Source organism: Salvelinus fontinalis, chromosome 6, assembly GCF_029448725.1.
Source record: "Salvelinus fontinalis isolate EN_2023a chromosome 6, ASM2944872v1, whole genome shotgun sequence".
NCBI classification, from domain to species: domain Eukaryota; kingdom Metazoa; phylum Chordata; class Actinopteri; order Salmoniformes; family Salmonidae; genus Salvelinus; species Salvelinus fontinalis.
The window spans coordinates 26,972,460-26,999,449 of record NC_074670.1 but is presented as its reverse complement, the minus strand read 5'-3'; the positions used below and the strand labels follow the sequence as shown (position 1 = coordinate 26,999,449).

Genomic DNA, 26,990 nt, shown 5'->3' with positions numbered 1-26,990 from the left:
TAACTGTGAACAACATATTTTTATTTCAATGAATGGATCCATATTTCCAAACGAAAATAGAGAGAGAAAAAACATACTCTTTTAGAAATCTTCTGTGAACTAATGTATCAACAGACAGTCCTGCTCTCCAAGGTCCCAATGGCTTTCAAATCCCAATAACTGTTGCTGATACCCCAGTGCCACGTTAAAAACACACTGGTCGTCCAACAATCAGTGTTGCCTTGCAGCCCGTCATCAGTTGATGGTAACACAAACACATAATAATATCTATGCTAAATCACAGTAGATGACCATTGTAACTTTAATGGACGTTTGGAGGTTAGTGATACAATGTCCTAGTATGCTGCTTGAATGACAATTGAATTGAGGTGGCCTCTACCCTACACGACAATGTCATGTGGAGGACATATTGCCTGTCATAACAGGTCACTTCAGATTATGGCACAGTCATAAAATAAATGCTCAGTGACAAAATCTTGTTCTAAGGCAAGTACAACTAGAGTTTTCAAATGCTTATTGATCCAGGCTCCATAACAATTTACATTTTTCACAAAAACATCAAATGTGATTGTGACATGAAACTAACAGGGATTAACTGGCATGTGTTATGTCATTCCTATGACAGCATTATGTAGATGTTATGAAGGGATACTTGTATGATATTCCGCTTTGAAACAGTGGCGGAAGTACACTGACCATTACCAGTTAGTGGCCCTGTAGTTTTGACCTCAAAATGGCGGCTGAGGAAGAATCTACCAGTGCTGTGTTTATGATGGGAGTAGGTCAAGTGTGAGTTCTGGATAGTTTCACATTGCAAGTGCCTATTTTTTTATATATTTTTTTGCAACTTCCCACACCCTCTGACATCAAATTATAGACAAAACGAAAGGTATTTTTGTCACCACTACCACAAAGACAATCCAAACAATTAATATCCATGTTCCACTTTGATACAGGCTGTTGATAGGTGTTTTGCCCTGGGTGAGGCGTGATTCTCTGTTTCCTACTGATAGTGGCATGTCTGTCCTGTCCTGTCTGTCCTGTCTCCCCACCCTGAACCTGAGCTAGTCTCAACATACCCCTTAACGTGGATGTCTATGAGTCAATGACTTGCATATGGACACAATCATGAATTTCTCTCATTATAAACAGTGCTAATACACAGACACACACGCACAATAAATGTCTTCTGAAAATTCCAAGGAAATTTGGCATTCATTTTTTAATGGCTTCTGGTTTATTAAAAAATAATTGGTTGATGAAGAACCTTTGGCCTGGCTCTCTCGGTCAAGCAGTTCTATCGGCAAAGGCCTTGCTCTAAATCGCCAGACGGTGGAGATTCTTGGACACGTCTCCTTTAGATGCAAGTACAGTGCCGACAATAGAATGACTGCGTCGCCAGTAGCCGCAACCGCTTCGAGTCCAAGACTGACAAAATTGCCTTTAACGGCGTGAGTCCTACAGAACAGCAGGAGAACGGAGCAAAAACCCTTCTGCCAGCCGGCCCGTCTAGTGCCACCTCACAAACGTGGCGATGGCGAAGTAGGAGGGGCCATGGCAGCCACTAAGTCTCTCTGTTGGCTGTGGTCCCCTGGAGAAGAGGCGTGTGAATGGCTGGATTGGTGAATGGGGGGAGGGGTGTGGTGAGATAGTCAGGTGGTCGGTCTGCTTTTTGGCAGAATGGTGGTGGTCTTCCAGGGGACGGATGGAGGAGATAAACGGAGGGAGGGATTGAGGGATGGTCGATGAAGGCTGGATGAAGAGCTGAATACGCAGCAACCCGTCTTCCTCAGGGCCCGTTCTCGTTGTAGTGGAGGGAGATGGGGCGGTCGCGCTGCACGGGCATGTAGGGCCAGTTGTAGCTGGAGCCGGAGAGGAGCATGTCGCGCAGCAGCGTCTCGATGGGCGTCTTGCCCACCAGGCGCACAAAGAAGAGTTGCTCGATGACGGGCGAGGAGACGATGCGGAGGGAGGGCAGCCGCAGGAGCAGGCGGCCGAAGCGGTTGGGCTGGCTGGGGTACTGGTTCCTCACATACTCCTCCAGGGCACACTGGGACTTCTCCTGGATGCTCTCCACGTGGGCCACATCCGACAGGCCCATGGCATCTGAGAAGGGGAGGAGAAGGTTAGGCGTTGATGAGTTTCTGGTTCATTATGGTTTTGATGAGTTGACCTAACACTGAATGGCAATGTGAAATTGTGTCTAGCTACGTACATACATTAGAGCTGAAATGTCAGTATCCCTATGTAAATATGTAATTCAATCTGGTGGAATACAATTCCCTTTGCCTTCAGTTGTGGGTCGAGGTTTTGTCCATGCTCTCACACCTCCACTAGCACCGGTCCCTGGTGTGAGTCTCAGACCTCCTCTAGCACCGGTCCCTGGTGTGAGTCTCAGACCTCCTCTAGCACCGGTCCCTGGTGTGAGTCTCAGACCTCCTCTAGCACCGGTCCCTGGTGTGAGTCTCACACCTCCCCTAGCACCGGTCCCTGGTGTGAGTCTCACACCTCCCCTAGCACCGGTCCCTGGTGTGAGTCTCACACCTTCCCTAGCACCGGTCCCTGGTGTGAGTCTCACACCTCCCCTAGCACCGGTCCCTGGTGTGAGTCTCAGACCTCCTCTAGCACCGGTCCCTGGTGTGAGTTTCACACCTCCCCTAGCACCGTTCCCTGGTGTGAGTCTCACACCTCCCCTACCACCAGTGTGTGTCTAGTTCCTGGTGTGAGTTTCACACCTCCCCTAGCACCGGTCCCTGGTGTGAGTTTCACACCTCCCCTAGCACCGTTCCCTGGTGTGAGTCTCACACCTCCCCTACCACCAGTGTGTGTCTAGTTCCTGGTGTGAGTTTCACACCTCCCCTAGCACCGGTCCCTGGTGTGAGTCTCACACCTCCCCTAGCACCGGTCCCTGGTGTGAGTCTCACACCTTCCCTAGCACCGGTCCCTGGTGTGAGTCTCACACCTCCCCTAGCACCGGTCCCTGGTGTGAGTCTCACACCTTCCCTAGCACCGGTCCCTGGTGTGAGTCTCACACCACACAGAGAGTGTGTTGACTGTGTGTGATACTTTTCACACCCTTCGAGCTCCGTGGTTATGGGGTCAGAGATGGGCGAACTCAAAACAAAGTCCCATTTAGTGTACAGCACGGTACTGTACTGCACGTTCAGTACTACTGTGCCAGTGTTTCTGTCCCCAGTATGAACCTTGTTTAAAGGCTGCATCGAACAGTGAGGGTAATTTTCTCCCAAGTGCTTTACTCTAGTGTGCAGCAGAAGCACTGGGACAGGATCTTTTACCCGCCACCCAGCACGCTAGTCCCTTTGTCACAGTACCCTTTAATCGGCCCCCTGCGCAATCTTGGTCCTGCTGAGCTTCAGTTCCGCATAACAAAAGATTAATATGCCTCATATTTTTGTCACAGAGGGCCCCCCCAAGGGGAGTATAACTGCAAATTCTGACACATTTCCCACTTTGAGGGCAGGTGTGTAGTTTTTTAGCTATCTGCCATTTTAGGGTCTGTGTGAGGCATCAGTGGCTGGGAAAGCAAGGGCTGTCTGTGTGAGGCATCAGTGGCTGGGAAAGCAAGGGCTGTCTGTGTGAGGCATCTTTGGCTGGGAAAGCAAGGGCTGTCTGTGTGAGGCATCGGTGGCTGGGAAAGCAAGGGCTGTCTGTGTGACTGTACCCCCGCATGCAACTCCGACACCTTCACAGGCATCCTTCACAGGCATCCTTCACAGGCACCACTTCCCTTTGTCTGGCTCCCTGGGCACACACAGCCACACTCTGGGGATGAAGATGGTGGCAGTGGTAAGATGGGCGCTCTTTGATTCGGGGTGATGAAACTGGGATATAGGGTGGAATGTCTGTGGGCGGAGGTGAGAGGGGGTATTGAGAGTTTGTCTGTCCTTGTTAGCTCATGCAGGCAGGTCTCGATGGGGGGGCCTGGTCAACGACTGGTCTGTCTATCTCATTGTGTGTACGTGCATGTGTGTGTGTGTGCATGTGTGTTGGCTGGAGATGTGGGACGGATCACATGGATGCTCAGGGCTACAGGGGTTATGTAGGTCAGGGCCTGGGCTGTGGCGAATCCCCCTTGTCGCTGCAACCCACCATGAATAATTCAAGCACAGTGGTGGGGGCAGGGGTGAGAGGGCTGGGGTTTGGAGAGGAGGAAAGGGGAGGGGCTGCCTGACTGGTTTCAATAATAGATGGAAGCGTGAAGGAGAAGAGGGTGATGAAATAAATGAGAAGAGCGAAGGGGTTCTTCAGCCATCCAAATGGAAGACTGCGGGCCAGAGCTAGGTACATGCAAAGTGATTCTGACAAGCTGTGTGATGGAGACGAGGAAAAGGGCGATCGACAGGAAACAAAAAGCAAGACCTCAGAGTTGGGTTCTCTCACATTCATACCCCCTGGGTCATAAACAATGAATCCTCAACACATCCCAATCCCAGATCTGACAGCATTCTGGGTGGTGTAGAATAACCATAACTACCTACTGTGCCTCATACAGTGGAAAAAGTGGTGTATCAAAGCAATAAGCAAACTATTGTTTTTATATTGCTATTTCACCAATATCTACGCTTCTTTATCTCATATAAGTAGTCTATCCATGGTAATATTAATATGGTATCCATTCATTATTGATACATTGTTTACAAAGGCATTGTTAACCACTTGGTTGTTAACCACATGCTGTACTGCAGACTCTATACGTCTACTAACTTATCTGGAGTGACCACTATTACCTATATGTGTAGTTCCGCACAAAATACAACACAAACTATCCTACAGATAGACATAAACAAAGACATATAGAAACAGAAACCACTAAAGTCAACGCCACTCACCGGAAGTGAAGAGCACGATGGATTTGAGGCAGGAGTACTCAGCTGTGTCCACCTGCAGAACCTTCAGTTTCTCCACCTGCTCCTGGAACACCCGGATGTGGTCCATGAACGCCACCACGCGCTCCGCAGACATGGGCGATGCGTGCAGGCCAGCCGCCGCCAGCAGGGGCGCCACGTGCAGCGGCATGGAGCACTGGGCCGCGTTCAGCACAAACAGCTCACTCCATGACATGCGCAGGAGCGCCACCTAGGGCACGGGAGGAATGATGGTAGAATTGGTTAGTTCAGAGTAGACAGAGGGTGGTTCTGGGAAACAAGGATAACAGTATTTATCCTCCTTATGCAGATGATTGAGTATGGCAAGTGTTAGTGATATGCTCCAACTTAAAGGCTGCTGACCCCACAATTGAACCTTTACATGACAAATGCAGACATAGACATATTTGTTCTGGGAAATATCTGTGTTGAGCATCTACAGCTCATCCATAAGGGACTACCCAAATAAAGTGACCACACCACATCTCTAAGCATTCATAATTTATATTTTCTTGTCAGGCATAACAAAAGATTATAGTCAGGCATAAAAAAAAGATCTAGTCAGGCATAGTTTCTAGTCAGGAATCAGGGTGGTCCTCCTCACCTGGTCCATGAGCTGAAGGTCAGGAAAGAAGGGGATGTTCTTGGCCCACTCCACAGCGCTGAAGAGCAGCCGTGCGGCCAGCTCGCAGATGTTCTCGATGCCCATCAAATTGTTTCCCTGCATGCACTGGGACCCGTAGCGGGATGTGGGGTAGGGCTCTGCGCGCAGCAGCAGAGAGATGAATCCTGATAGGTAGGGCTGCCCATTGTAAGGGTCGCTGCCATTGGTCAGGTACTGACCCGGGCTAGACTGGGAGTTGGACATGCGGCCTCTCTGGACAGCTGAGGGAGAGAGAGAAAGAAAGAAAGGGTTAAGAGAATAAGGAGATATGGCATTTGAATTTTATGAGCAAAATACATTTTCCCTCTTTTGACATTTCATAGGCGAATACTCAAGTGCTAGAAGCTAATTGTTTGGCGTGGTGCAGGTACAGTAGGAGCTAACTTGGTTAGATTACTGCACCTTTCATTCATTCATGTGGCTGCACTCTATCCACCTATCCTAAGAGATTTTATTTCAATCCAGGCTGGCACAGTTACAGTAACATTTAGGACCGGAAGCTTCGCTGTCATCACGTCGTCATTACTGCATCCAGCACTAACCTGCTTGATTTAGTAGGCTGCAATTACGACCGTGTCATAAAGCACCATCTAGAGGCACTCAAACGAGTCTGCTCTTTCTCAATGGGAACATATAGGGCCAAATCACACTGGGGATAGCAGCTAAAAGACATGTCATGGCGGGTGCCTGGGGAGAGGAGGAAGGAGAGTGGAGGTTGGAGGTGGGGGGTGCAAAGTGTGGAGAAACGGGGGGTAATTTCTGCGGCTCTAAATGTGTCGGCACTCTGTCTCCTGACCGGCAGACCCCGGTGCCGTGCATCAATGAGTAATGGCAACCAGCAGCCAGTAAAGACACTACGGTTCTTCACACCTCTGCCATCCCCCTCCCCCCCACTGCCAAATGGCTCAGCCGAAGAGGAAGAGGGCACGCAGAGGCTAAGCACACATCCCCACCCCCGCCGAACTATGATGTGGCGGCTCAAAGCCCATTTGGAAAACACCTGTTCAGTCATCCCCGCTGTCTGACTAATAACTCCATCTACAGTTACAGAACGAGGGAGGGAGAGAGAAGGAGAGAGAGAGTACGAGAAAAGGAGGGGAGGGGAGGTAAGGGAAGCGAAGGGAGAAAGAGAAAGGTGATGAGGGAAGGTAGAGGTAGTGACAGAATGAGAGATAGAAAAGGGTAACAGAGAGAGGAGCAAGAGAAAAGAGTGTAGGAGAGAGGGGCGAGAGAGAGAGAGAGAGAGAGAGAGAGAGAGAGAGAGAGAGAGAGAGAGAGAGGGTTTAGAAAATACTTTGAAACTCAGCATCACCTGTCCTTCGACACAATAGCTGTGAAAATTGAATACACTACAGTGTATCAAAGACAGGTCAAATCACTCAAGAACATAGTAAGTCAATAGATACGTCCATAGAATTTCAAGACTGTTGACTGATTAGAAAAACGTTTGAGTTTGTGACCAAAAAATACTGGTCTCCCTTGAACTCAAGCAACTTCTGTCCCAGGGAAAGAATGTTGTCTCATTTTGCAAACAACAACGTAGCGTACAGAGACAGCATTGAACAATGGGCCATACCATGTCACTCACAAAAAAAAAATCCTGGTCGAACTCAAACCTGAACTTTTTTCTAGAGCACTGTTGTCCTTCATCAGAGGTTAGTATGTTATAACTATCAGATTTTTTTTTATTATCAATGCATCATAATGATTAATGCCATAATCCACCAGATGCCAAATCGACCACATCCACTTGTCTTCTGAAAGGCCTCTTTGAGGAGGTTGTGTGTGAATGCATGAGTCGAAATGACGCATCAAAAGCATCTCTATGTGAATGAGCAAGGGAAATGAATGAGACAGGGAGAGAAGGGCATAGACAGGGTAAAAGGGAGAGGGAGAAAGACAGTGAGTGGCATTGGATGAGAGAGAGAGAGAGAGAGAGAGAGAGAGAGAGAGAGAGAGAGAGAGAGAGAGAGAGAGAGAGAGAGAGAGAGAGAGAGAGAGAGAGAGAGAGAGAGAGAGAGAGAGAGAGAGAGAGAGAGAGAATAAAAATAACAACCCCTTCACGGCCGTTGAAAGAAGTGGACCAAAGTGCATTTCCTTTTTATTTAAAATGTCGCCAACAAAACAACAAACGGAAAAAACAACCGTGAAGCAAAGTTAATTACCCACACTGAAAGGAGAGGAAAGGGCTACCTAAGTATGATTCCCAATCAGAGACAACGATAGACAGCTGTCCCTGATTGAGAACCATACCCGGCCAAAACATAGAAATATAGAAATATAGAAAACAAAACATAGAATGCCCACCCCAAATCACACCCTGACCAAACCAAATAGAGACATAAAAAGGCTCTCTAAGTTCAGGGCGTGACAGTACCCCCCCCCCAAAGGTGCGGACTCTGGCCGCAAAACCTGACCCCATAAGGGAGGGTCTGGGTGGGCATCTATCCGCGGTGGCGGCACTGGTGCAGGACGTAGACCCCGCTCCACCTCTGGCTCACCCCACTTTGGTGGCACCTCTGGTGCGGGGACCCTCGTTCCGGGCCCCAGACTGGGGACCCTCGTTGCGAGCCCCGGACTGGCGACCCTCGTTGCGGGCCCCGGACTGGGGACCCTCGTTGCGTGCCCCGGACTGGGGACCCTCGTTGCGGGCCCCGGACTGGCGAGCCTTGATGGCGGCTCCGGACTGGGGAACATCGCTGGAGGCTCCGGACTGGAGACTGTCGCTGGAGGCTCCGGACTGGGGATCATCGCTGGAGGCTCCGGACTGGGGATCGTCGCTGGAGGCTCCGGACTGGGGATTGTCGCTGGAGGCTCCGGACTGGGGATCGTCGCTGGAGACTCCGGACTGGAGGCCGTCGCTGGAGACTCCGGACCGAGAACCCTCATTGCGGGCTTCGTGCCATGACTCCTCACTGGAGGCTTCGTGCCATGGATCATCACTGGAGGCTTCTTGCCATGGATCATCACTGGAGGCTTCGTGCCATGGATCATCACTGGAGGCTTCGTGCCATGGATCATCACTGGAGAATTCTTGCCATGGATTATCACTGGAGGCTTCGTGCCATGGATCATCACTGGAGGCTTCGTGCCATGGATCATCACTGGAGGTTTTGTGCCATGGATCATCACTGGAGGCTTCGTGCCATGGATCATCACTAGAGGCTTCTTGCCATGTATCATCACTGGAGGCTTCTTGCCATGGATCATCACTGGAGGCTTCGTGCCATGGATCATCACTGGAGGCCTCGTGCCATGGATCATCACTGGAGGCTTTGTGCCATGGATCATCACTGGAGGCTTCGTGCCATGGATCATCACTGGAGGCTTCGTGCCATGGATCATCACTGGAGGCTTCGTGCCATGGATCATCACTGGAGGCTTCTTGCCATGGATCATCACTGGAGGCTTCTTGCCATCGATCATCACTGGATGCTTCGTGCCATGGATCATCACTGGAGGCTTCTTGCCATGGATCATCACTGGAGGCTTTGTGCCATGGATCATCACTGGAGGCTTCTTGCCATGGATCATCACTGGAGGCTTCTTGCCATGGATCATCACTGGAGTGAGGAGACGTATGGGCAGTCTGGTACGTGGAGCTGCCACAGGGCTCACCAGGCTGGGGAAACATACAGGAGGCCTGGTTCTGGCAGCAGGCACAGGACTCACCAGGCTGGGGAGACATACTGGAGGCTTGGTTCTTGGCGGAGGCACCGGATACACTGGGCCGTGGAGGCGCACAGGAGGTCTCGAGCGTAGAGCCTGCACAATCCGACCTGGCTGGATGGTTATCTTCGCCCTGCACATGCGGGGTGCTGGCACAGGACGCATTGGGCTGTGCAGACGCACCGGAGACACCGTGCGCAGAGCCGGCGCAGGATATCCTGGGCCGAAGAGACGCACTGGAGACCAGGCGCGCTGAGTCTCCAACCTGACTCAGACAATCTCCTCGTTTGCCTCTCGGGCTTCTGTGCTACCCGTTTCCCCTCGTAACGCTGGGCCACTTTACTCGCTGCCTCCGCCTTCCTCGATGCTTCCACCTGCTCCCACGGCAGGCGATCCTTTCCAGCCAGGATCTCCTCCCCTGTCCACGATCCTTTGCCGTCCAGGATGTCCTCCCATGCCCAGTCCTCCTGAAAACGCTGCTCCCCCTTACCACGCTGCTTGGTCCTTTGGTGGTGTGTAGTTCTGTCACGGCCGTTGAAAGTAGTGGACAAAAGTGCAGCGTGGATTTCCTTTTTATTTAAAATGTCGCCAACAAAACAACAAACGAAAGAAACAACCGTGAAGCTTACGGGGCATTAGTGCCACAAACAAAGTTAACTATCCACACTGAAAAGGAGGGAAAAGGGATACCTAAGTATGATTCACAATCAGAGACAACGATAGACAGCTGTCTCTGATTGAGAACCATACCCGGCCAAAACATAGAAATAAAGAAACATAGACACCCTGACCAAACCAAATAGAGACATAAAAAGGCTCTCTAAGGTCAGTGCGTGAGAGAGAGAGAGAGAGAGAGAGAGAGAGAGAGAGAGAGAGAGAGAGAGAGAGAGAGAGAGAGAGAGAGAGAGAGAGAGAGAGAGAGAGAGAGAGAGAGAGAGAGAGAGAGAATGTAGGGACAGATTTGAATGCCTGCCATAATCGATTTACGATTTCTAATTGGTCGCCGGTGACCTAGTGTGGTTGGAAAGACTGGCAAACAGTGGGCCCAAACAACTAAAGAGCCTAAAACCCCAAACAGAAAGACCATGGCACTACATCTAACATCATGTACCATCATGGTACACCACCACAGCGAGTCACGGAGAGTCTGTGACGGTGGAGTTAAGCATGCCTCATCTTACCAAGGCTGTCCTTATTTGGCCTTTAGTCACTGCTAGAAGTACAAGACAGTTGAGCAAACTATTGTAGGTAAATACAATTAAGGACTATCTGCTACTGTAAAAGGTCATAGTCAGGGGCTATGTACTAGAAGCATGACAGATTTGGCACAGCCTCATTGTCAACTGAGATAAGAAGTATAATGGTTTTCATGTAGTCCCTTAAAAGTCTGCGAAAAAAAGAACACAACATACTGTAACATTCAAAACACAGATACACACAAAAATAGTGTACCGATTTTCGTCGTCGGATGAAGAGTAGTCGGACCAAAGCGCAGCGTGGTAAGTGTTCATGTTATATATTTATTAAAACAGAACACTAAACAAAAATAACAAAAAGAATGAACGAAAATGAAACAGTCTTGTAAGGTGAAGACACACAAAACAGAAAACAACTACCCACAAACACCAGGTGGGAAAAGGATACCTAAGTATGGTTCTCAATCAGAGACAACAATAGACAGCTGCCTCTGATTGAGAACCACACCCGGCCAAACACATAGAATTAGAAAACATAGAACAGAAACATAGAATGCCCACCCCAACTCACGCCCTGACTAAACCAAAATAGAGACATAAAAAAGAAAGTAAGGTCAGGGCGTGACAAATAGCTTCTTTTTTTACAGTAAAGCAGTATGTATTGTGTAAGCCCGCTCAGAGAGGAGTGTCTGATGAGTGGGTGACATTCATGTGTTATTCCTGTGCTTCTCACAGATTCCTTTAGCTTGGGTTGAACTCTGAACTCTGGGGTCACTGCTCTCACTCTGCACACAAGGGTAACAGCGAAGCACCAACCCCCGGGTAAAAAGTCAAACCATTTACCCTTAGTCAAATACAAATACACAGAGGAAAGGGGGACAAGGCTGTGAGAAAGATGTGGAGAGAAAGAGAGGAAGAAAGGGTGAGAAGAAAGGAGAGAAAAAGAGGTTGAGAAAGAAGATGAAGGTGAGTGTAAGGAGAGAGAATTGAGAAATAGGGGGATGAAGTGAAATAAACCAGTGGTTCCCAAACTGTGGGGCGCGCCCCCAAAGGGTCGGAGAGGGAGGACGCGGGGTCCCCCCCACAAAAATAAATAAATTAAGGAACTCAGTCCGGCTTTAAACTTACTCTTGAAAGTTGTAATAGTAGAATGCACAAGGTGCAATTTCAAAATTGGGTGGTGCATCACCAGTTCCTCTTGACATGTTAGTCATTGCATACCTTAGAGACCTATAAATATCACATGAATACACATTAGACATGGCAAAATGCGTAGAATTGCAGGAAATAAGCTTTAAACATACAAAATTCTCTCCACCAACAAGAGGGCTGTGAACAGTCTGTGTCATGAACAGTGCTTGTGCCCATAGAAATAGACGTGGCGTGTTGCGTGCGGGGGCGGCACGGGATATTCCTCAATGTTGGAAGGGGGGGCCATAGTAAAAAAGTTTGGGAACCCTTGAAAGAGACAATGGGATCGAGGAAGAGGGAGGGAGACACAGAGTGAAGTATGACATTGTATGGAAAGGGAGAGGCAACGGGTAAAGAGACAGGGAAAAAGAGAGATTCAGACAGACGGGGATGGAGAGAGCTCCCGGTGAGGACGCTCAGATGCATTAGCTGCAAACGTAGCCCCTTTAATATCCACCCAGTCACGTTGGCGCTGCTTTGATGAAGCAGATGTGAATTAATAACAGAAATGCACCCTACACGAAGGAGTGGTCTGGTTTTCTATCTATTCGATCACACAACAAGCTATGCTATAAAAGCGACTCAATAATTTTCATTACATTGAGCTTAAAACTCAATGGCTGTTTCTCACGAAAATTGGTGTAAAGTCACCTGGTCACCTGGACAATACTTCAAAATGTAACAATGGACATGGATAACGCTAGACTTAATGTAAAGCCTAGCCTTTCATATTGTAGCAATAGGCTAACCTGGCTATTGTACAGACAAGAGAGAAAATGAGAGACTCAACAAAGAAATATGACAATATGACAAGCAATGTATCGTGAACTGTAGTCTATTCACCTTGAGGTGTCAAACGAAGCCCATCTCTGCAGAGTGAGCTCTATTCCTCCACACATATCCCCCTCCTCTAAAATATTAAATGCTAGCCTTGGGGATATCAGAATGGGAAGCGACTAGTGCCTCAGCTCTATGGTGTCTTCGTGGCCTATCACTTCAATGGAGGCTGCTTTCTGGCAGTGAATAATGGCAAGGCCTCTGTCAATATGGAAGCCATGGTGCTGGAACCTCACAGACAGCTTGGACTGGGGAGAGTGAATTAGCGTAGTAGCTTTACGTAAAGAGACCTATTCTAACATGTCAATAAACTATGACAGTATTGTAATAGGGAAATGTTTTAGCGGGCCAGAGTTTAGGGGGCAAACTAGTTTTGGTTTTTGATTGCCTGCTCATACAAACTGGACAATGTGTATGGATTAGTCAATAAAGGCAGTCAGTTAGCGAGCCGTGGTACTTACTCAATAGAGTCAACCTCACATTTGGACCTTGAACATGTCCATTATTAATGTTTAGTTTCTGGTTCCCGTTGACCAACAGTATATCCGTCTCAGTGTTCGGTTGGTGTGAACCAAGGGTCACCAACCGTACCAATCCTATGTATGAGTAACTGAATATCAATATACAGGACTTTCCCTGTGTTATTTACCATTGAGGGACACACACTAGGAGTCACAATTGAGATAATCTGTCTTTGAATGTTCTGTCTATGAACAGTCATAACTATGTACTTACTATGAACAATCTAAAGCAGGGGTCTCTAGCAGGTCGATAGCTAGCTACCAGTAGCTCGCAGCCCACCTTTGAGTAAATTGCCGAACAATTCTGCAAGTACATGCAATTTCACGTGTTCCACGGCAAACTGTCATAAACAAATCTCAGAAGTATCAGACACCACAAGCTCCCAGCTACTATTTATTGACATTATCACACCCCTAGTTAGTCACTATTGGCTTAAAAAGCCAAACCTAACACTATCTGCCAATTAATGTCCAGCAATATTGCTCCTGTCTGTCTATGTGGTGCGTTTGTCAACCACTCAGTGTGTAGCCAGCTGATGTGATAACCGTCTTGTGGGTTGACAGAAATACTTCCCCCCCAATCAAATCAAATCAAACGTTATTTGCCACATGCGTCCGAATACAACAAGTGTAGACTTTAACGTGAAATGCTTACTTACAAGCCCTTAACCAACAGTGCAATTCAAGAAGAAAATATTTACCAAGAAGGCTAAAATAAAATGTTAGAACAAAAAGTAACACAATAAGAATAAGAATAACGAGGCTATATACAGGGGGCACCGGTACCGAGTCAGTGTGCAGGGGTACAGGTTAGTTGAGGTAATCTGTACATGTAGGTGGGGGCGAAGTGACTATGCATACGTAACAGACAAACAGCGAGTAGCAGCAGTGTAGAAGGGGGAGGGAGATGTCAATGTCAATTGTCCAGTGACGATTTTTATGAATTGCTCAGCAGTCTAATGGCTCGGGGGTAGAAGCTGTTGAGGAGCCTTTTGGTCCTACACTTGGCGCTCCGATATTGCTTGCCGTGCGGTAGCAGAGAAAACAGTCTATAACTTGGGTGACTGAAGTTTCTGACAATTTTATGGGCTTTCCTCTGACACCGCCTATTATATAGGTCCTGGATGGCAGGAAGCTTGGCCCCAGTGATATACTGGGCCGCTTGCACTACCCTCTGTAATGCCTTACGGTCAGATGCCGAGCAGTTGCCATAACAGGAGGTGATGCAACCGGTCAGGATGCTCTCAATGTTGCAGCTGTAGAACCTTTTGAGGATCTGTGGGCCCATGCCAAATCTTTTCAGTCTCCTGGGGGGGAAAAGGTTTTGTCGTGCCCTCTTCACGACTGTCTTGGTGTGTTTGGACCATGATAGTTCGTTGGTGATGTGGACACCAAGGAACTTGAAACTCTCGACTCGCTCCACTACAGCCACATCGACGTTAATGGGGGCCTGTTCGGGCCGCCTTTTCCTGTAGTCCACGATCAGCTACTTTGTCTTGCTCACGTTGAAGGAGAGGTTGTTGTCCTGACACCACACTGCCAGTTCTCTGATCTCCTCCCTATAGGCCTTCTCATCATTGTCGGTGATCAGGCCTACCACTGTTGTGTCGTCAGCAAAGTTAATGATAGTGTTGTAGTTGTGTTTGGCCACGCAGTTGTGGGTGAAAAGGGAATACAGGAGGGGACTATGTGCACACCCCTGAGGGGCCCCAGTGTTAAGAATCAGCGTGGCAGACGTGTTGTTGCCTACTCTTACCACCTGGGGAGGCCCGTCAGGAAGTCCAGGATCCAGTTGCCGAGGGAGGTGTTTAGTCCCAGATTCCTTAGCTTAGTGATGAGCTTCGTGGGCACTATGGTGTTGAATGCTGAGCGGTAGTCGATGAACAGCCTTCTCACATAAGTGTTCCTTTTGTCCAAGTGAGAAAGGGCGGTGTGGAGTGCGATTGAGATTGCGTCATCTGTGGATCTGTTGGGGTGGTATGCAAATTGGAGTGGGTCTAGGGTGTCCGGGAGGATGCTGTTGATGTGAGCCATGACTAGCCTTTCAAAGCACTTCATGGCTACCAACGTGAGTGCCTCGGGCGGTAATCATTTAGGCAGGTTATCTTCGCTTTCTCGGGCACAGGGACTATGGTGGTCTGCTTGAAACATGTAGGTAGTACAGACTTGGTCAGGGAGAGGTTGAAAATGTCATTGAAGACACTTGATAGTTAGTCCTCGCATGCTTTGAGTACACGTCCTGGTAATCCGTCTGGCCCAGTGGCTTTGTGAATGTTGACCTGTTTAAAGGTTTTGTTCACATCGGCTACCGACAGCGTTATCACACATTCATCCAGAACAGCTGGTGCTCTCGTGCATGCTTCAGTGTTGCTTGCCTCGAAGCGAACATAAAAGGCATTTAGCTCATCTGGTAGGCTCGCGTCACTGGGCAACTTGCGTCTGGGTTTTCCTTTGTAGTCCGTAATAGTTTTCCATCCCTGCCACATCCGACGAGCATCAGAGCCGGTGTAGTAGGATTCAATCTTAATCCTGTATTGACGCTTTGCTTGTTTGATGGTTCATCTAAGGGGATAGCGGGATTTCTTATAAGCGTCCGGATTAGTCTCCCGCTCCATGAAAGCGTTAGCTCTAGCCTTTAGCTCGATGCGGATGTTGCTTGTAATCCATGGCTTCTGGTTGGGATACAGTTCAAGTCGGAAGTTTACATACACTTAGGTTAGAGTCATTAAAACACCATTAAAACTCGTTTTCAACCACTCCACACATTTCTTGTTAACAAACTATAGTTTTGGCAAGTCGGTTAGGACATCTACTTTGTGCATGACACAAGGGATTTTCCCAACAATTGTTTACAGACAGATTATTTCACTTACAATTCACAGTATCACAATTCCATTGGGTCAGAAGTTTACATACACTAAGTTGACTGTGCCTTTAAACAGCTTGGAAAATTCAAAAAAATGATGTCATGGCTTTAGAAGATTCTGATAGGCTAATTGACATAATTTAAGTCACTTGGAGGTGTACCTGTGGATGTATTTCAAGGCCTACCTTCAAACTCAGTGTCTCTTTGCTTGACATCATGGGAAAATCAAAAGAAATCAGCCAAAACCTCAGAAAAAAAATTGTAGACCTCCACAAGTCTGATTCATCCTTGGGAGCAATTTCCAAACGCCTGAAGGTACCACATTCATCTGTACAAACAATAGTACGCAAGTATAAACACCATGGGACCACGCAGCCATCATACCGCTCAGGAAGGAGATGCATTCTGTCTCCTAGAGATGGACGAACTTTTGTGCGAAAAGTGCAAATCAATCCCAGAATAACAGCAAAGGACCTTGTAAAGATGCTGGAGGAAACAGGTACAAAAGTATCTATATCCACAGTAAAACGAGTCCAATATCGACATAACCTGAAAGGCCACTCAGCAAGGAAGAAGCCACTGCTCCAAAACCACCATAAAAAAGCCAGACTACGTTTTACAACTGCACATGGGGACAAAGATCGTACTTTTTGGAGAAATGTCCTCTATTCTGATGAAACAAAAATAGAACTGTTTGGCCATAATGACGGGTGGTCTAGGATTTTTTCCCCCCTGGTTGCACATTTGACATGTTGGTAAAAATTTGGTTAAACTGATTTAAGTTCGCCTGCATTAAAGTCCCCGGCAACTAGGAGCGCCGCTTCTGGGTGAGCATTTTCTTATTTTCTTATGGCCTTATAGAGTTGGTTGAGAGCGGTCTTCATGCCAGCTTCGCTTTGCGGTGGCAAATAGACGGCTACAAAAAAATACAGATGAGAACTTTCTTGGTAGATAGTGTGGTCAACATCTTATCATAAGGTACTTTACCTCAGGCGAGCAATACCTCGGGACTTTTTAAATATTAGACATCGCACACCAGCAGTTATTGACAATAAGACACACACCCCTACCCCTCGTCTTACCAGAGGTAGCGTCTCTGTTGTGCCGGTGCATGGAAAATCCTGCCAGCTCTATATTGTCCGTTTTACTTCGCTCAGCCACGTCTCGGTGAAACATAAGATGTTACCGTTTTTAATGTCCCGTTGGTAGGATAATCTTAATAGTAGGGCATCAATTTTATTTTCTAAAGATTGCACGTTAGCAAGGAGAATGGAAGGCATTGCGAGTTTACTCGCTCGCCTCCAGCTTCTCAGAAGGATCCCCGATCTGCGTCCACTTTTCCGGCATCTTTTCTTCACGCAAAAGGGGTGGGTCTGGTTCTGTTCCAGTGAAATCAGGATATCCTTCTCGTCGGACTCGTTAAAGTAAAATGTTTCTTCCAGTCCGCGGTGACTAAGCGCTTTTCTGATGTCCAGAAGATATTTTCGGTCACAAGAGACAGTAGCAGCAACATTATGATCACAATAACTAAAAAATAAGTTACACAAAACGCAAAAAAATTACAAAATTGCCCAATTGGTTGAGAGAATGTAAAACATCAGCCATGTTCTTCGGCGCCATCTTCATACAATCCTTCTCAATTAAATGTTAACTGCAAAGTAGGCATACCTGGCAGAAGTATATCACGGGTAAGTATATCATTTGTATCTATTATTTGAAAACTTTGCCATTAAATGAGCATTTGCAGTACAGAACCATCACATTCGACGGCACAATCCTCACTTGCTAGATGTGCAATTAAAGGGACAGATGCACAACTAAAGGGGATAAAAACCACAAAAAAATGAATTTGTTCGTTTTATTCCAAAATTTATAAAATGGGTATTCTGATTTGATTTAAGCTTTGACATGGACTCAGAACATCCACTTTTGTTGTTTCTCTAAGAATAATTGCAATTTTGAGAGTGAAAAAAACTGAAAATATAAAATCAGTTGGGAAAATATAAAATAGAATTTGGAAGAAAAAATCTATAGGACCCCCCTTGTTTATTAACCATTATTTTACCAGGTATATTGACAGAAAACATAGCAAGAAAAAAAATTGTAGCTCGCGACATGTTTCATTTTTTAAAAGTAGCTCCCATGCTAGAAAAGGTTGGAGACTTCTGATCTAGAGTGTGTACTCTAATGGACAGTGTGCCTGCCCATGCCAATCTCTGGGTGCATGTCACCATGTGAGTTCATATTTGTGACCATGTCACTATGTGTGGTAGCTGGTAGGGAATGTATTGTATGCATGAGAAGGCTGCTAGTTGGCAATGTAAAATTGTTTATGTGTCAATATACAGTGTGTTCTTCGAACGTGTGAATTTGACAAACATCACAGTCTATATTGGTCTTTTTTGGTCTCACTAAGGTCAGAGGAGTACATACGGAACATTTAGACAGCAGAACATGATATGCACTTCACTCCCAACTAGCCCAAGGAACTGTCAGCCAGTTGCACAGGTTCACTGTCTCTCTCTTCCTCACTCCTTCCTCATCCCTTAAACCAGTGTTCTACTCTAAGCAGGAATGTCATTGAGAAACATGGAGAGTAGAGATGCCAGAGGTGCCAAACAGGTAGAGCAGTGAAGAGGTAAACATGACCTTTAACATGGCTGTTTAGTATAAATCAACCTTTAACACGAGATATTAGATATGTATGTGGGCTGAAATAGAGGGACCTCTCAGTTAAGTTACATACTAAGGATCACCCTACAGATCAGCTGGACTGTCCAAATAACACTCCTGAATTAGCCACGTACAACACCAGCGAATGTGAAACTTGTCTTAAATAATGCCGATGTGTGTGCGGTATATTTTGGAGCCAGTTACTGCATGGATTGGATCAATTACTCACTCACTTTTTGTACCTTGCTAAAAAGCCATGTTTAACAGAATTTCGCACACTAGGGAGTGGTGCATTTTTGGAGAGGGAGGGCAGATGCGGGGCACCAACTTGGTCAACAAGAAAGGTCCACCTAACCACAAACATAACCTGTCAGGTTTGTTTTTATATGCTTTGTTGCTGATATTCTGCTCTATTTGTTTATTTTCACTGGTATAGGCCTCCTACACCATCAATACGTTACTTTTAACAATGTTACCAACAGTAGAAGGGCGTGGGTAAAATCACTGGGGAAGCCAGAAAAAAAGCCATATTACAACCTATGGGTGGTGATAATTGCGTCGTTTGCTCTATAACCTATAATCTGTCCAGTGAAGTCCACAAAGCATTTAGCATGTAACAAACAGTTACATGACCTACAGTATGGTCAAGCAAGCTAATGTTTCTGACATTTTTGGACGACTAAACAACTATTGATTTAGAACCACGAAGAGTTATCGCAAGTCCAAAAGAAAACAGGAGCTACTTCCACTATTCCAGCACCAGTTCAACTTCAACATTTCAACATCATCAATCACCTATACTTAGTCTAATACAGTGACAACTAAAAGATACAAAAAACGATTTAGTCCAATCATCATAAGCTAAATATGATGTGGCTGTCCATGGTTCCGATTCTGTGTGTGTGTGTGCACGTGCGTGCATGCGTGCAAGTAGAAAAACATGTTGATTCAGCCTACTTGTAGAGAAAGGCCAATGCCATCCTCCTCTCTTTCATGTTGACAAAACAGTCTATCACTCTGTCATACAGTACATGCTTTTATTTATTGTTGTCCTAGGCTACCTGGCTAAAATGTTTGTGTGACAAAACTGCACATTTTAGAGTGGCCTTTTATTGTCCCTGCACAAGGTGCACCTGTGTCATGCTGTTTAATCAGCTTCTTGATATGCCAAACCTGTCAGGTGGATGGATTATCTTGGCAAAGGGGGATTTGCTCATTAACAGGGATGTAAACAAATTTGTGCCATTTTGTTTGAGAAATAAGCTTTTTGTGCGTGTGGAAAATTTCTGGGATCTTTTATTTCAGCTCATGAAACATGGGACCAACACTTTATATTTTTGTTCAGTGTATCTTTTTTCTTGGACAATATTTTGGGGATGCCTGGCTTCCCTTGGCATCCATGAATACACGCCACTGGTTACCAATCCATGATGTGTCGAGAATAGTGTGATATTTAGATGATTATTTTGTGCATGGCTTGCATAACACAAGTAGGCAATAGTGCTTTCTTTATATTTGGGAAAATTAAAGAAGATATTTCTGATGACTGTTAAAGATGTGATAGTCCTCTGCTTTAACCCAAGAGCAAACACTTGTTTTGAATAACTATTACAAAGTTAATTATTGATAGTTTCAACAATCAATTTGAGATTATTTCAAATCCATATTCTGGGCAGGAATGTACATTTGTGTATTTCCAAAATTCACAGGGATTATAACTCAGAAAGCCCAATTGCCTCCTCTCATCAGCCGACCCAGGTGCATTATGTAAAAGAAACATGACTTATGTATGACCTCTGAGGAAGACGAAAAGTAGCTTTGGGGGTGTAGTCTTACTGCTTTCTCGCTGCTACCAGTAAGTTTTTAATGTGATTGCAATGCTGCATTTAAATGTGCACAATTGGTACTTCTAGTATTAATTTTCCCCACCATTAGTCTACCTCTGAACTTTTCAGGGCAAATTGTTAGCAGGACTTTATCTTAGGCCCTATTGCCGAGTTAGAAACATATATGTAGACTATTTCACACCAAATAATGCCTCCAATATTTTGGTTATTATAATCTGACTAAAAAGTACATTTGATTTTCTTTTGGTGTTTGAAAATGATTGGTAGGCCTAAAGAAAACATTTAAATATGTTGTATTTACTACCTGACAAAGGTTGCCGTTTAAAAGCATTGTTAACACTTGGTTGTAGTACAACACAAGTCTGCATAACATTTCAATTATAATGATTGATTGAATGTCAATTAGAAAAGGCCTGCATTAACCACGTCGTCATCTTCAATTTAAAACCAACACTTTTAATATTTTAAAGAAGTGCGATTTTTTAAATTGTCCTCAAATGCACTGACACTTACGAAGACACTAGGCCTATAATCCACGATGAGGATGAGTCTGTTTTGCGTATGATTGACTTGTACCAATTTAATCAACACTTGAAATAATTTTGATTTTTTAAAATCGTGTTTATGCTGAATAATAGTCTAGACCATATAATAGTAACATAGCAAAACAGTAGTTAATATATAATGTAGCCAAATAATGGTCTGATAACATATTGAGTGTGTCTATGTAGATGAAAGGTCAACAGACTGCGGTGCGTCAGGAGATTTCCTCGGGTTCATTCAATCAGAAAGGGCCATGGCCGACTAAATTTACCCTGGAGTGCTTTACATGAACTATGTACAGCGTACACACTAACACACTAACGAGATCCATTGAAGGATCATTTTAGGCGATAGGACGGGTATTTCCACCTGAAATGCATTGCATAGTTCCTTATGACAGAGGCTACTCTATTCAAGACCTCGTTTGTAATAGGCCTGCCTGCTAGATACACTCACACACTGGAAGTTAAACACAGCGTGCTTCATGCACAGAGCGCGCGTCTTCTGTTGACGACAGTCTGTGTGTCTTCTGTCGACTACAGTTTGTGTCACTGTTTGCACTGTTTATGGTCATATCATATGAACCTTTTGGAGTATCCACAACAGGTTGCGTGACCAGGGTTATCAATAATTACAGTATATAATTTGCGATAAAATCTATTCCAATAAGCTAACAAGGATGACTCCAGAGTAGGCTACACTGCACAGCGATGCATGTGTTTATGTTTATAGAAATGTATTGTTGGTGGATAACGCATAAAACACAGAGTACAACGACGTCCAGCACGGAGACATGCATGTGCAAAGCTTTTGTGAGGACTTCGAGTGCCTGGTTCGCGTGTTATAATTAACACAACTCGTCTGATTGAACATGACGCAGCAAGGTCCTAGCTGACTGATTAAAAGTGAAACGCAGTGCTTTGCGAACACGTTGCCACTGTTCATCTTTCGCACGAATTGACCCGTTCTTAAACATGCACAATACAATATATGTAGCGGGCCCTCTTGTAGCGAATAGGGTGTCGGGGAGCAAACACCAGAATTAATGGGGAGACAAAGGAAGCCCTTTTCCGAGGGGAGAAAAATAATTGCATACTATGGATTGAATTGGAAATACAAGGATAGACGATCTGAAACAACAAGCATTGCGTTACAGCAGACTACAAATGCCTTTTAGGAGAACTATGACTGGTAGAAGCAGGAAATCTATAAGACACGGATATCCATCGTTAAAGCACTTACGTTATATGGTTTCAACTTTACGCACCGATATTCTTGACACCAAACGTCCGCCAAAAACCAATTTGAACATTTTATTAGTTTACATTACATTTACATAAAGGCTACAGTCTTCACCGAATCTAAAATCCTGTCTTACCTTCTCTTCTCATGCCGACTTTGAGGCACTTCTTCAGTCGGCAGTACTGGCACTGGTTTCGATGATGTTGGTCGATGGGACAGTCCCGGTTCCCCCGGCATGTGTAACTGAGGTTCCGTCGCACCGAACGCTTGAAGAAGCTTTTACAGCCCTCGCAGGTGAATTGGCCGTAATGCTTGCCACTGGACTTATCCCCGCACACCATGCAGTCCACGTTGGGGATCTTGTCCCCGGAAAGTGCATCGTTCCCCGGGGTGGAACCAGAGGGGGTTCCCGGTGTTCCGCCAGGCTCCTGACTGCAAATCTGGAGCTGGGACCCGGGATCCGCCGAAATGTTCTCTTGCCACTGGTTTACTACCATTGCCATGCTATCCTAAAACACTTTGGTTGAACAATAGATACAAGTCCAACTCCGTAGCGCGGGGAGGAGATAAGGATCCGTTCTGACGTCTTGGGAAAACAAGGCAGGGCGAAAAGGCGCTTCCCACTTCCTCCAAAAAGTATTTAATATATTCTCAAATAGATTTTCTTAATTAGTTAATCAAATGTCCCTGTCGTAAACGTATCTTCTGTAAACTTCTATCAAAGTTTACGAAGGCTGCACGGTATCAACATGACTATTGCGTAAGAATGGAGCCTACTGCCAGTGTTCTCCTCTCCGCAGACATCCATAAACACGCTCTCTCAAAAACTTAAGAGTGTATTTGAAAACTCGACCAACAATACAGCATGTACAGAATGGAGAAGTGGTCGTTAAAATGTCATGTTCATGAATATCGACTGCCTCGAATCTTATTCTGCTTAATATTCGAACTGAACTAAATCAACATCTTCTCTCAATCACAAAAACACAATACTGACCATAGTTCTACGCAATTATGTTATCGGAGTTGTCTTGTGAACTCATACGGACGTGCAATACCAAAAGAAAAGTTGCTTTCGTCCGTCTAACGTTGTGCGCCACGATGAGGTCTGAATAGAAATGTCGATAAACCATGGATGGAGTGCTCTGTGGTAGATGCAGTATGTTTACAAGCAGATATATTTGCCAATCGTGTACTTCACCGGTCGGCAGCCTGTCCCATCTCTGAGAATCATAGTTAGAATTTGGTGAAAGTGACACTAAACAGCCGTGCTTGTAGCCCCCCCCCCCCCCCCCCCCCACCCCATATAAGGCCAAAACTACCATATAAGGCATGACCCCCCCCTCTCGTTGAGAACGGTTTTACGCATGAACGGGCAGATTCAATTGGCAAGAGGAGAATAAAGAAGTAAGGCACTCTCCAATTGGGCAGCCGCCGATTAGATATACAGTATTTTCTGGTTGATAGAGTGGCTGTGTTATTACTGTATAGCAGAAAGTAGCTGTATACACAAATCAATGTAGACATAGATCTTGATTTAAAATATATATAATAACACAAAACTGTTAGGCCTCACTCAAAGGGAAAAATGTCTTTATCAAAGTAATAGTCAAATACGTCCCCAAACATCAGTCTTTATAAACTTTTCCACTCTAATTTAGCGTTTATTTTCATTGTTTATTTGATGGCTATTGAACTTAGTCATCCCCACCTTAATTTGTACTTTTCTAAAAATGTTTGAATTACTTTTATATCCTACTGATACCACAATGCACTCTTTCTGAATGTTTAATGTTACGCCCACGTTCTGAATGCTATACAGTTTTCACAGTAAGATGATCGATTGTGCCAAACCAAGGTGACAAACTTCTCACCAAGAGACACATGTGGAGTGTTGATTTTGTCAGTTTGTTGTGGAGCTAAATTTACCATCTGGATATCAATGCACAAAAGGCCATAGTAGTAATGAACGATTACTACTGTGTTTTTCTCTAATGGGGTTTTCAAGCTGAAAACAGAAGGGACCTAATTCTTTTTCCAGACAGGTCCTGATCTGTCATAGTAATAAGACCATTGTAGATGACAGTGAAGACTAAAAGTAAACTCAACCAAAATAGTACATGTTTTCAACCCTTCACTCTGCGGAATTTGATAACCTAGGCCTGGGTCATGGGATATTAATAGTAGTATATGTAACAGCAATTTGTTAGTGACTTGAACATAGTCAATATCGAAGGTAAGCTATTTACCTAACTCAAATACAAATGAATATTTTATAACTCCGGCCTGAAATGTCAGAAGTTAATAACAGCATTTAAGCCTAACAACTTTGACAACATCAACAATGTATGTTTTCTCGCAACAGATCTGTGAGTAGATTTTTTCCCCCAGACGTGTCATAACATGCAGAGGGAAAGACTCCTTACATGTCCCCAACCGGTGTGCGCCATAAGTTAGCTTTCATAAGGCCAATAAATTATGGCACATGGAAATGCCATAAACCCGCTATAACTATTCTGACGTGAACTCATTCACACAATTTTAACCGGTGCCATTTAGAAAGCATATTCTATTTAGCTTCATGCTGTTTGAACAGTTGTACCAGAACAGACCGAACAGCGTGTGTCATTAAGGCTTGGCGCTTTCAGAAATGCAAAGCTCCACCCTTTTTGCTTTTATGATTTTTATTTTTTCAATAATGAGGATAACTAATCTTTAAAATATCTTAATTACAATGTCATTAGCCAACCTATTGCCGGTGCAGGTTGGTTTGAAAACCATGCGTAAAACCAAATATTCAGTAGGCCTAAAGTATAAACGGAATACAGCCTGGGTTATTCACATTCACATAAATAAGCTGTGCGAACGGAAAAACGTCATTAACGTTGAAGTGATTTCCCCAAAGGAAAAAAGCGCGAAGAGGACGGGACCCCGCTTTTAGCCAGGCTGAGTGCAGTGCTTCAAGTGCCCCGAGGCGAAAAAGTTGGCCTCGCGCTCGGCATAATTGTTGTCACATGTGACCTTACCTGTCTTCCAATTAGCCCCTTGACTCGCTATTAGAGCGTTCCACTGGCTATAGGCTAGTGACCAAGGGCAATTTTTGGTTTGGGGGCCTAATAATTAGGGTGTAATTCTATACATTGAAGGCTCATGAGGAAGGCTGGAGGAGTTATCAAGTAAATGTAATTGAGCAAAGCAACATTTAATGAGGTTCAACCAAAATTGTTATTTAAAAAAAAAAAAGCATATTATATGTACTCCTCCTCCATTCTTCAACGTAAGTAGATGGACCATTACTAGTTGTATATTATGTTTTCATTGACTTAAGTGAACTGTTGAAATTTGGAACTAGTGAAATTGGATCAGTTTCCATGGCAGATTAATTAGAAGGCATAAAAACGATCCCTGAAATTCTAATTGCATTTATTTGACATATGGTTCGTATACAATATGTGTATACTAACAGTGAAATGCTTACTTATGAGTCCATTTCTATAAATGCAGAGTTAAAGATAAAGATATAAAATAAAACATAGAAATACTGACAGGAGGAAAAAATTACACAGTAAATAACGAATACCAATGAGTAAAAATAACATGACTATATACAAGGAGTACCAGTACTGAGTCGATGTGTAGTGGTACGAGGTAATTGAGGTAGCTATGGACATATAGGTAGGGATAAAGTGACTAGGCAACAGGATATATAATAGACAGTAGCAGCAGCGTATGTAGTGAGTGTGAAAGTGTATAGGCTGTGTGTGTGTGTGGGTGTATGTAGTGTGCATGTGTGTGTTGGTGTGTCAGCGTAAGTATGTGTGAGTGTGTGGGTTGAGTCAAGTGGGTGTGCATAGCCAGTTCAAGAGTCAGTGCAAAAAAGGGTCAATGCAGGTTAAGATGTGCCACCTATAAAGAAACCTGATTTTATGGACCTTGATAATTGCTTATTAAGATGACAATAACATTTTGGATTGCATTTCTAAACATAAATTAGGGTTATTTTTGTTGTTATTTAGCTGTATGATTGAAATTGATATTACAACTCATACCAACCTAACCCATGTCAAACTAGTTAGTTCTAAGTGAATGAACCAATACCTTTGCATGTTTAAGTGATAGACTACCACAACAACTGGCGATCAGGTTTGGGTTTAAGGGGTAAGAGGGGTTGGGGGGGGGGTAAACATGACCGCATAGGATTGCCTAGCAAATGCAAAGGCAACAGGTTTACTGGGTCATTTATGGAGGCTCTGACAACGCCAGAGGCCCACAGTGCAATGCTTCTTCTGGCTATGCTAAATATGACCCATTTTCTGAAAGGTGTCCATAAACTGATCAGGTATGTGAGCTGAGTGTGGGGTGAAAATAGAAGTGGGACCTGAATGACCTGTTGGACAGGGCCTCGCTAATCCCCTTAGAGAGTCAAGAAGTGGTGTTTGGAATCTCTATGTACGTGATCGAGTCCAACTAGTTACATGGAGTGTAGTGTTCAAGAACTAGGCTAGCACAGAGACAGACATACATGAAAATCCCAGAAACGTGCGTTTGTTTGTGTGTGTGTCAAAGTGAATGTGTGAGCATGTTTACTTTTTGTAGTGGTCTGAGCCGACAGTTTTTAGGCCTCACTGTTTCCTTAGGCCGATTGGGGTTGATTAAGAGGTTAACCATGGAGAAGCATGGCGTCTTTAAGGGAGATTTATTTGTTCCTGCGCTGACCCCTTAGGGGTTGCTTCCCTCACCCCAGTGTCCTTAGGATTTATTTAGTTATTTGTTTATATGTTGGAAGGGGTCACTCGTTTCCCCACTCCATTTTCCCCGTTTGTCCATCCCAAGCTCATTCCTCATCCTTTTTTTT

The 26,990-nt window shown here is 45.0% G+C and overlaps 1 protein-coding gene across 1 annotated transcript; it reads right to left on the bottom strand.

Annotated features, from left to right (window-relative positions):
* Positions 1-23,362, bottom strand: LOC129857502 (nuclear receptor subfamily 2 group F member 5). The gene is made up of 4 exons (XM_055925825.1): positions 22,272-23,362; positions 5,491-5,771; positions 4,851-5,097; positions 1-2,106 (listed from the first exon to the last, which is right to left on the bottom strand). Exons 1-4 carry the CDS (start codon positions 22,636-22,638, stop codon positions 1,790-1,792), a joined length of 1,212 nt encoding a protein of 403 aa, XP_055781800.1. The 5' UTR covers positions 22,639-23,362; the 3' UTR covers positions 1-1,789.
* Positions 23,363-26,990: the final 3,628 nt, after the last annotated feature.

What these genes read in the sequence shown, in the direction of transcription:
- LOC129857502 (XM_055925825.1), bottom strand. Translation starts at nt 22,638, where the DNA reads ATGGCAATGGTAGTAAACCAGTGGCAAGAGAACATTTCGGCGGATCCC. An exon ending in AGTCGGCATGAGAAGAGAAG is followed by an intron (nt 5,772 to 22,271) that starts GTAAGACAGGAT and finishes TCTCTCCCTCAG; the next exon opens with CTGTCCAGAGAGGCCGCATG. An exon ending in ACCTTCAGCTCATGGACCAG is followed by an intron (nt 5,098 to 5,490) that starts GTGAGGAGGACC and finishes CCCGTGCCCTAG; the next exon opens with GTGGCGCTCCTGCGCATGTC.